The following is an 11,747-nucleotide window of genomic DNA, read 5'->3' as shown; positions in this document are numbered from 1 at the left end:
GATGTTTGATGGAAAGCTATGGAAATTACTAAGGTTGCATAGATGGTGATGCTTAGGGCTTGAAGTATACTTCTAGGCTAACTGGAACTCTCTAGGCTTATTTCTTGAGTGGTTCTCTCTTCCCGTGTTTCTCCTATCTCTCTCTGTGTTACTCTAATATTCATTTTCCTGCCTAGTGGCTTCTTTCCCTCATTATGTAAGTGAAAGCTTCTTCAATAAGTTTCAAGGAAATATCCCTTTGTGGCTTGGTTTTCCCTTCATTTCTCCATAGCTATCCTATTATCCCCCTTTTGGTGTAAGGTAGCTGCAATGTTGAGACTTGCATATTGCTTCTTCCCAAGATGCGGCTTTCCCAAAGCGGGCTTCCGTATGAACTAATATGGTAGCATGCTTCATAACTTTTGCTTGTTGGCTGTTTGTGCAGGTTGGGAAGGGAAAGTCAGCATTAAATGTCTGACTTGTTGGGCTTAACATGCATTTAATGCAAGAATCTAGTTTAAATCATAACTAAAGGGATTAGCTTGCTAGGGAAAGGATATGGGCTTGGATCTTTGGGCTCCCAAGCAACCCAAAGTCTTCCATGACCCTAATTCCACGTAGGCCTGATAACAGTTCGTAACCATCCACACCACAATCTACTTGGCAAGCCTTGAATATGTGACTTGGGCTTAGCATGAATTGTGGCTAAGGAAGCATGGCATGATGAATAGGCATGAGCATGGTGTGAATATCCGACTTAAACACCGTGATATGGCATGTTTGTAAATATATTCCTTGTCCATCTTGTGCCTTGGCATGTGTTTGGGTTTGAATGTAGGCTTTGCATGACAATTGGGCCTTAAGACTTGGTTGGGTTGGTGTGTGACATTTTTGGCCCCCAATAGACTCTTAATGTTAAAGTTCTCTTGGGTCGCTGATTTATTTATCTAATATAAGGCTAGACATAGTTCATGCAGTCAGTTTGGTATCTTAATCATGAGTAATTATCATTTTGCTAAAGTGAAAAGAATACTAAAATGTGTGCACGGAACCAAAAGATATGGCATCAAGTATACACAAAAGAAAGAAAGCTTTTTAGTTGGGTTCACGGACATTGATTGGGCTGGTCCAATTAATGATAGAAAAAGCACATCTGGGCATGCTTTTGATTTAAAAGTTAGACCCCATACATCAGTGTGTACCATTTCAAATGGTGTACTCGACTTGGACATGGAAGAACCAAAAGGAAGTCTAGCAAATTTGGAAAAATGACAGGTATCACACTTAAAGGATGGGTGACAAAACATGGGAAATCATTTTGACAAAACAACTTCAGATGGATGAGCTAGTCTTTGATGCCAAAGTTGTTGTTCCTGAGGTTTACTTGAATTTGCTTGTAGAGCTTTAGGTAGATGGGACTTCTTGCAAAAATAATACAGGCCATTTAGAAAAAAAAAAACCTTCACCAATCATCTTCTTGGTGATACAATCCTAAAATATCACATTAGTTAGTGAGAAAATGGCAGTGCATTTTAGAGTGGAAGTGAGTTGCCCTATGGAAAGTAATTTGAAAGGAAAGGATGGAACATATAGAGCACTAGACTCGATGTTTTTTGACATCAAATTTATTTTTCCTCTACCCATCACCGAGACACTTTTTTCATTTGCAACTGATGCTTGAGAAGGTTTTGAAAAAGGATGAAAATCATGCAGATTTGAGACTTTATTTGTCAAGTGATCAGTGGCACCTAAGTCAATTATCCAACAATCAAGTTCAATACTAGTTTGAAGTGCAATGGAGAAAGAGTTTAAGATACCTGCAACTTTATCAGGATGAACATGATCATGGTCAGCAAGGAACCGAGCAAACTGGCCAAAAAGTGTTGTGTGATTGTCACTCTCGACCTTAGGAGTTGGTACAAGCTCTCCATATCCTTTGCTTTGAAGATACGCTGCAAATTCATTGATAAGAGACAAGGGGTTTTCAGTGAAGTCTACTGAACCATGGTTGAGCGAGCTCAAGGCATGGTTTGTAGTATGTTGTGCTTTGTAGGGGTTGTTTATGATGCTCGGGGAGTGAATGGCCTAACATTCTTATTGAACTTAGGTTTCAGCTCTGGATGTAGTTCCCAACACTTTTCTTCCATATGCCCTGTAACATTGCAGTACTTGCACTTTAGGTGTGGATTCCTTCCCTTGTATGCCTTGTTGTCAGTTTGCATGTAGTTCACAACATACCCTCGAGTCTCAGGCAGTTTGTGGCTTGACCCTTGGTTCATCACCTTTCTTCTTGTTTCTTCACGTTGCACAATAGCACAAACATTTTGAAACGTTGGCAACTCCATACTCATTAGAATGTGGCTTCTGAGATCTTCATACTCGGAGCTTAAGCTTCCTAGCAATTGATATATCTTATCTTCCTTAGCACGTTTGAGAAGAATAGATGGATCAGTGGTATGAGGAAGATATACATCCAGCTCATTCCACATGGTTTTAAGGCTACCAAGGTGTTGAACAAAGGTCTTTCTTTCTTGTTAGATGCTTTCAATATCCTTCTTTAACTGGAACACATGAGCATAATTATTCTGGTTCCCATACATGTCCTTCACATATTTCCATAAATCTTATGAGGATTCTGAGTAACTAAAGATCTCAGCCACATGCTTCTCCATGTTGTTGAGTAACAGGGACATGACCAATTGGTCTTTGGATAACCATGCTTCGTATGCTTGGGTAGAAGGCTCAGGTGCTTCAACTCCTTCATTGATGAACCCTAGCTTTCCTTTTCCACCGAGAGTAAGAGACACTACTCTAGACCATGGGAGATAGTTGAATTCATTCAACAAAACAGAGCATAAACGCTTATTTGTATTTATCTCAGTATCTGGAACAAAAGAGGGAGAACTTTGTGAGTTTTCTCCTCTAAGGTTTACTTAGCTTTCTTCAGCCATAACTGGAGCTTGAAGATGAACAATAGCGGAAAAAAAGGGCAGAGAGGTCAAAGATGACACTGCTCTGATACCATGTTCAAGTTTGGTGTAAGTTTTCTTGTATATTTCATAAGTATTGAATGTACAAGGATACACATATATATAAGAAAAAAGAACCAACTATCCTTAGACTTAACCCTAGAGACCGGCCATACTCCCGAATTGAAGGAGATTACACCAAATACTAGTGACTTGCCATACTCCTTAATTGGAGGAAACCAGCACAAGTAAGGAGTGATTCACACTTTTCTGTCAAGGAAAACACAGCAGCCCATGCTGCAACTAGGCAGCCAAAGTTGACAAAGAAATTCCATGATTTTCGATTACAAAATCTACATAATCTGTCTAAAGTTAGTTAATAACTCTCAATAAAATGTCAAAACTCCACTGATTTCAACAAACGTGCTAGTATCTAATGATTCATATGACTCATATACCCGTCCATATGCACCCTTTTCCACACAGAGAGAGAGAGAGAGAGAGAGAGAGAGAGAGAGAGAGAGAGAGAGAGAGAGAGAGAGAGAGAGAGAGAGATCTTCACCTGCCAAAAAGAGTGGGAAAACTATAGTGTTTTGTATAGGTTCGAATCCACTAACACAAATGCTAAGCATATGGAGGCGTTTCCATCATGAAATTTAGACTGCAGCACATTATCCATCACATCAACACCTATAAAATACCAAGCGATCACCATTGTCTTTTAGTCACCACTTGCCACCTTCGTCTGATCTCTCAATCTCAAAAACACGCTTCTGTCGAATGGGAAATTTCATTTTACTAAACATTGAACATCTGTTTCATGCCTTCTTCATCATCCTAATTCCTTGTTTCTTTGATGGTGTAATTTGCACAGACTCAGAAAGCTCATCAATCTTACCTCCTTTAATCCCCCTTCCCCCATTACCTCCTTTAGTCCCCCTTCCCCCGTTACCTCCATTAATCCCCCAACTTCTGAACTTCGCAGACCAAAGACTAGCTCTTGTTTACCCTATAATCATGACCTTTAGGAACATGATCATTTCTGACCCATTAGGCATCACTCAAACCTGGGTTGGCTCCGACATATGCAACTACAAGGGTTTCTACTGTGATAACCCTCCAGACAATAAAAGCGCCACTACACTTGCATCCATAGATTTCAATGGCTTCCAGCTCAGTGCTCCCACTCTTGACGGCTTCATCGATCAACTTCCTGACCTAGCACTTTTTCATGCTAACTCCAATAATTTCTCAGGTAGTACAACATTTTTTTCAATATTTTCTTGTTGTAGATTTCACTCAAAATTTTGTATGATCTCTTGAGATTGATATTTTTCGTATTTTTCAGACTCAATATTTCTGTTATCATTTATTTGATTACCGTGATCAGGTATCGTTTCTCCAAAAATTGCAAATCTCCAATACCTCTATGAGCTTGACATAAGCAACAACAACTTCTCTGGCCCTTTTCCTACTGCTGTTCTCACCATGAATAGTCTATCATTCTTGGACATCCGCTACAATTCCTTCACTGGGTCCGTACCACCCCAAATTTTCAAGCAAACCCTAGACGTCCTTTTCATTAATAACAACAATTTCATACAAAAACTCCCGGACAACCTTGGAGCTACACGAGCCCTTTATCTCACTTTAGCCAACAACAGATTCACCGGCCCAATCCCAAAAAGCATCGGCAGCGCTTCATCATCGTTGAAAGAAGTACTATTATTGAACAATTTGATCACAGGTTGCATCCCTTATGAACTAGGGTTTTTAAGAGATGCAACACTTTTTGATGCCGGAAACAACCGATTGACCGGCCCGCTACCCTGTTCATTGGGATGCTTGGACAAGATGGAGGAACTTAATTTTGCCGGAAACTTACTGTACGGAAAGGTGCCGGAGGTGGTGTGCGAACTAGGAAATTTGGTCAATTTATCGCTGTCCAACAACTATTTCACGTCGGTCGGGCCTATTTGTAGGCAGCTGATAAAAAATGGGGTTCTTGACTTGAGGAAGAACTGTATTCAGCATCTTGCTGATCAAAGATCAGTGGAGGAGTGTGCCTTGTTTTTCGTGAACCCTAGAAGTTGCCCGGACCCGTCGACGTTTAGTTTACTGCCTTGTAAGGTTCCACCAAAATCGAAGGGGCATTTGGTGTCTGATAATGCTGCTTTTTCGAAGCATAGATTGTGACTTGTGAGGATTTGGTATTGGCTTATAGCTATATGGTTAAGGACTCAAGCATATATCGATGCAAATATTTATATAGTACCAAGAAATAGGGATGCAAGTTTTGTATCATAATTATTGTCAGTTGTATGGTATATGATTAAACACACGATATACCAAGTTTGGTCAGTATGAGTAAAAAGCTACCTTGGAGCTCTAGTCCAACATACCAAGTTTCTAGCTCAGTCTATTTTGTTATGGGGTGTGCTATCTACACACCCTATTTTACTTTTCACACATCCCTTGATAATTTCTGTCCGTTGATTTTCTTCAATTCATCCGATCCAACGGTCGAAAATTTAAAAAGTGTGTGAGAAGTAAAATGGGGTATGTAGATATCACACTCCTTTTGTTATCCTACCTCTGTCACACTATTATGACCACATTTTTATAAATGTGAGACCTATTTTGTGTAAGTCAATTCTACATAAAGTCTACATGTTAACAAAAAATGTGACTAAAATCTACTACGGTTTTTTTTTTGAACAAACGGTATTATCTACACTAAGGGGGTGAGGTAGTTGGTTAAGCTGTACAATGGGCTAGCAATGTGGTTCAAATTTGCCTTTGGCGAGAATCGAACCTAAGACCTCTTACTTTCAAATGAAGAGAAATACCCACTAGACTAATATCTATTACATTAAATGAACGTGGAATAAAAGATTTTGTTATTGTGAATTAATTTCTTCTCATGTATGAGTTGTGGCCGGTATTATGAAGTTTGAACTTCAAATCAGGGTTTAAGATTATTAAATGTTAGTGCACCACTAGATTATTAAGAAAAAAAGTAAGACAAAGAAGAACAAAGCATAGTGCTCCACTTGCCTAACTGAAATGGATAGAGCATGAGAAGTTAAGTCATGACCACCTAAAAAGGATGTGATTGAGCACCCAGTGCAAAAAGAAAAAGTGCATTCCATATAATAAATCTGCAGACTTATTATTCTGTCTTTGAGGTATAGTAGTATTGAGAATGAATTTCATATTGATGGGAGAAGGGATCTTGCATGGGTTTATAAAAGGTTGGACTACATGCCATATTGTCAATTAGTTTTATGGTGGAACCTTAACTTTCTTCATGGTATCAGAACAGGTTGTCAAATACCACATTGATGAGAATAGGAACCTTGCATGGGCTTATAAGAAGTTGTGCTACTTCTCATATTGCTAATTGGTTTTATGGTGGAACCTTAACTTCTTCAAAGTAGGTTGTTCCAACTATTGCTAAGCACATGTTTGAACATATATTTTAAGGAAAACTAATGATAAGGGCTTGAAAACTTTGAATATTAACCAAAAACCATGTACTAACTTTATTTAATGGTTAGGACAAAGTCCAATACTAAACCAGCCCAATTAAAATGACCTAAGCAATGAATTTTCTATTTTGCCCCTGACTGCAAGTTAATGTCCATTTACCATCCATAACCTCAAATCTCCTTCAATCTTAGCAATTCCAATTCCAACTCTGAACAGAAAAAGCAAAAGATTCAAAATCCAAATCCAAATCGTTCAATCCAAACGGGACGAATAAGATAATTTTCAAGAAAGATTGAATAATCCATATTATTTGATACCTTCTTGATGAATTGGTGGGTGGGGTCTTGGAGTCCAAGACAGAGCGTCTTCTGTGTTTAAAATCTCTCTCCGCTGTATCGTCGACCACCCGGCTTGCAATTAGAAGGCTCTCTTCGTCCCAATCGGCCACCGCGGCCATGGATTTGAATCTAGGGTTGAATATAATAGCATTGCCGATGGTGCCTCTGATTTCGACTTCAACTGGGTTTGATTCTCTTTGCTGGTTTTTATCGGACTTTGTTGTGGCTCTTCTTTCCTCGCCAGTTTTCGTTTTCCGTTTTCAAAAAATACATAACGTATTAAATGTCTTTTGTAAATTCGCAGGATGAATAAGTCTAACAAGCTTAGAGGCGAGACCTACACAAAACGTGGCAACATTTGTTCAATGATGTTGCTAGTTAATTGACACGTTTTCATGCATGTGTCGATTTCCTTAGATGATTATGCTGGCATATTGTTAACACAAATACCTTCACAAGCCTAGTCATTTACCCTACATTTATCGACATATTTACTTGGCTGCTAAGTACTTGGCTACTAAGCCTTAGTAGGTTTGTAGCCGACCTCCACATCTATAAATAGCGATCACCACTTCTCAAATTTTCATCTCTCTTCCTACCCGTCAATCACAATGCAGGCATATGTTGTAGTAGTTGCATACATAATATTAGTATTATATCTATATAGAGATATTAAAAAACAAAAGAAAAGAGTGCAAACGTACACGACGTTAGTTGTGATCAATTTCGTAGAGCTTGGAACTTAGATTGGAACAGAAAGGTAGGCTCTAGCTTCGGCGTTAGTTCTGAAACTGACACTACATTATTTCTTAAACTAATCATTGAACACGAGCTTGTCACTTTCTTAAATTGTACACTAGTATTATCACTATTGTTAAAACTGAACACATGTATTATACTATTTCTAAAATTAAACATTGACTATTTCTGAAAAATGAACACTAGTACTACACTATTTCTTAAATCGACTAATTCTGAAATTGAATACGGATATTATTTCTGAAACTGAACGCGGTTCCTATTTCTGAAATTGACACGAGTACTACACTATTTCTTAAACGACTATTTCTTAAACTGAATAAGGTACTATTTCTAAAACTGAACTCGATTACTATTTCTGAAACTGAACACAGTATTACACTATTTCGTAAATTGACTATTTCTGAAACTAAACACGGATTGACGTGTGCCTTGCACGCTCATAAGCTTGTGGTTCCTAATTTCCTAATGGGTATTGTAACAGGAGCTGGAATCATGGTAATGAGATACACTCAAATGCTTGATAAGCTTCCTCTTCTCTTTCCCATCATGTATATCCTTTTTGGTAGTATCACAGTTCAATTTAAGAAATAGTCAATATTTAATTTAAGAAATAGTCAAAATTCAATTTACGAAATAGTCAATATTCAATTTATGAAATAGTGATAGTACCAGTGTTCAATTTAAGAAATAATGATAATACACGTGTTCAATTCTAGAAATAGTGGGTGTTCTGTTTAAAAAATAGTCAGTGTTCAGTTTAAGAAATAGTCATTTCAGTTTACGAAATAGTCAGTATTCTGTTTAAGAAATAGTGATAGTACAAGTGTTCAGTTTAAGAAATAATGATAATACTCGTGTTCAGTTATAGAAATAGTCAGTGTTCAGTTTAAGAAATAATCAGTGTTTAATTTAAGAAATAGTGATAGTACTAGTGTTCAATTTAAGAAATAGTCGATTCAGTTTACGAAATAGTCAATGTTCATTTTACGAAATAGTCAGTATTCAGTTTAAGAAATAGTGATAGTACCAGTGTTCAGTTTAAGAAATAATGATAATACTCGTGTTCAGTTATAGAAATAGTCAGCGTTTAGTTTAAGAAATAATCAGTGTTTAATTTAAGAAATAGTGATAGTACTAGTGTTCACTTTAAGAAATAGTCGGTTCAATTTAAGAAATAATCAGCGGGTAATGGCGGTTCGGGGCAGGTATGGGCAGGTTCCTACTTTTAAAAAAGAGAAACGGGGCGGGCTGGGGCGGCCTTTGTGATTTTCGGTTTGGGCCGGTTCTTGGAGTATAGGAACTACGGGTACCCGAACCGGCCCGTTTGTAATTAAAATGGACGGACCAGATTGATGAAAAAGTTACCATATCTAATCTGAACCGTTAGTTTTAGTTTTACCCTAAGTTCTCTATCTCTCTCTTCTTGACTCTCACTCTCACTCTCAGACTCTCAGTCATTCCCTCATCGACAGTTCCCTAAACTCCAATCGTCATCCCCCTCACCAACTGTCGATTCTCCTCGGTGAACACAACAGCACCACCCATCATCCTCATCGACAAATCCCAGAGAACCCAGGGGCTAGGACATCAACCCTGCCGTCGATTCTCTCTTTTTTGACAGCAACCCCCGCCGTCGTGACAGCCATCACCCCATCACCGTCATCGAGGACACTGGTCTAGTACCAGCCATCATCCCTCTAAAATTTAGGTAATTTTGAATTAGGGTTTTGTTATTAATTTGAAATTTTGAATTTTGGGTGTAGGGATTTTAGGGTTTTTAAATTGGAATTTGGGATTTTAGGGTTTTCGAACTAGGTTACTAGAGTTAATTTTGCAGTAGATTAATGATTGAATTGATAATTTTGCAGTAATTTGGCAAGCTTTGAGGCCATCTAACTTCTAAGTTCTTAAGGAAATTAGATACTTGATTAGTAGATAGTGTGGGTCTATACATTTCTTCTTCCTTTTGAGTTGAGTTGGATGCAAAAATTGGTCAAAATCTTGGTCTGCATTCACAATTTGTAGATTCTTAATATTTCTTCTTCCTTTTAAATAAAAGGAAAACTAACCAAAAGGGCTTAAAAACATTAAGTTTTAACCAAAAACCATGTTACAGTTTATTTAATGGTTAGTACAAAGTTCAATTTTAAATCAGCCCAATAAGAATAGCCCAAGCAATAACATTCCGCTTTTGCCCTTGACGGCAAGCTTTATCTCTCCCTCCCTATTTCAATCTCTCCGTCTAATATCTGCAAGCTCGATTTCGTCTTTGAGGTCCTGCCGTGGCGTCTTCTGAACCTCTTCGATGCTCAGCTTCTGCAAGCCTAGCCTCGACATGCTCTCTTCCAGGAACTATCTCCGGCAGCTTCTGTACATGTGCGAGCACTCCTTTCTAAACCCCGCCGCCACCATCCGCTTAGCACTCATGGAGGTCGTTGATGGTTCCAGAAAGAAGTACATCGATCACGATGTCGTAGTTGCCGATCGACTGAGCATTAGGGATCTGGTGTTTTTCACCGTCCCTGATTACCTCCTCATCCTCTTCTTCTTCATCATCTCCCGAGTCAAACAACAACACGCCATTCGACTCGCCACGAAACGCGCGATTGAGTTTTCGTGACTCGCCACCATGTTTGACCAAGGATCTGAACTCGTCTTCGAGCCGGAACATGGCCTGCTGCATAAGATCCTCAGCACGCGCGAGGCAAACGCCGACGGACTTGTCGTCGACCATGGGACTCCAGTCCTGGATGGTGGCGATGAGGTCGTCGATTAAGTTAAGAAACGCCGCGGAATCAGCTGAGTAGCACCAGATTGGGTGGTTAGCAGTAACATACTGTGAGGTCCGACGGCTCAGCGACTTTAGCGAGAGCTCGAGGGCAGCGCAGCTGCGAGTGCGTTCGTCTTCGGAAGCCAATTTCTCGCGAGAGAACCTACCGTTGAAGTTGGAAAAAATCTGCAAAATATCGTCAGCCATGTTATCGTTGTGGCCCATAGTATTGGCTATGTGGCGCGCCTGTCAGTATAACACGTTACCTTTCTCTTTCGATCTGGTTTTTGTTTTCAAAAATTTGCATGTTGTTGTTTCATTCCTGTTTGCAATTTACGATTTTGAATCTTTGCTGTTGAATTTCTTTTGCATACATCATTAGTTCTCGAACGCTTGAGATTTCTATGAATCCAATGATCTATTGCAACACCAACTGCACAAGTTCTTGGTATTAACAAGCCCTTTCTCTTTTATCTTTAATTTTGGATTATTGTGTTGGAAATTGTGATGTGTTCAAATTAAAAGTTAGGAAATTGTGATTAGTTTAGTTAATTGCTTTGATTTTTACCAAAGCAAACTGAACTATTTATCAAATTGAACTATTTATCAAACTAAACCACATTTTTTAACTAAAGCAAACTGAACTAGAAAACCACACTTTTTTACCAAAGCAAACTGAACTATTTATCAAACTAAACCACACTTTTTTACCACAACAAACTGAACTATTTATCAAACTGAACTAGAAAACCACATTTTTTTAACCAAATCAAACTGAACTAGAAAACCACACTTTTTTACCAAAGTAAACTGAACTATTTATTAAACTGAACTAGAAAACCATATTTTTTTACCAAAGCAAACTGAACTATTTATCAAACTAAACCACACTTTTTTACCACAGCAAAATGAACTATTTATCAAAGTGAATTATTTATCAAACTGAACTAGAAAACCACATTTTTTTACCAAAGCAAACTAAACTATTTATCAAACTGAATTATTTATCAAATTGAACTAGAAAACCACACTTTTTTACCAAAGCAAACTGAACTATTTATCAAACTGAACTAGAAAACCACATTTTTTTACCAAAACAAATTGAACTATTTATGAAACTAAATCACACTTTTTTACCACAGCAAACTGAACTATTTATCAAACTGAACTAGAAAACCACATTTTTTTACCAAATCAAACTGAACTATTTATCAAAGTGAACTAGAAAACCACACATTTTTACCAAAGCAAATTGAACTATTTATCAGACTAAACCATACTTTTTTACCACAACAAACTTAACTATTTACCAAACTGAACTATTTATCAAAGTAAACTAGAAAACCACATTTTTTTACCAAATCAAACTTAACTATTTATTAAATTGAACTAGAAAACCACACTTTTTTACCAAAGCAAACTGAACTATTTATCAAA

At 37.9% G+C, this 11,747-nt stretch overlaps 1 protein-coding gene and 1 long non-coding RNA gene across 2 annotated transcripts; one reads left to right on the top strand and one right to left on the bottom strand.

The window, feature by feature from the left end:
- The first annotated feature begins 3,654 nt into the window (after positions 1-3,654).
- LOC103405694 (uncharacterized protein At4g06744-like) lies at positions 3,655-5,339 on the top strand. Its single transcript, XM_008344721.4, has 2 exons — positions 3,655-4,203; positions 4,339-5,339. Exons 1-2 carry the CDS (start codon positions 3,729-3,731, stop codon positions 5,142-5,144), a joined length of 1,281 nt encoding a protein of 426 aa, XP_008342943.3. The 5' UTR covers positions 3,655-3,728; the 3' UTR covers positions 5,145-5,339.
- A 1,111-nt stretch (positions 5,340-6,450) lies between these two features.
- On the bottom strand, positions 6,451-7,076 carry LOC139195908 (uncharacterized). Its single transcript, XR_011580986.1, has 2 exons — positions 6,758-7,076; positions 6,451-6,648 (listed from the first exon to the last, which is right to left on the bottom strand). It is a non-coding gene; the product is annotated as an uncharacterized lncRNA (long non-coding RNA).
- Between the last annotated feature and the right edge of the window lie 4,671 nt (positions 7,077-11,747).

The sequence above is a fragment of the Malus domestica genome, chromosome 05 (assembly GCF_042453785.1).
Source record: "Malus domestica chromosome 05, GDT2T_hap1".
Lineage (NCBI taxonomy): Eukaryota > Viridiplantae > Streptophyta > Magnoliopsida > Rosales > Rosaceae > Malus > Malus domestica.
This window is presented reverse-complemented; position numbering and strand designations above follow the sequence as displayed.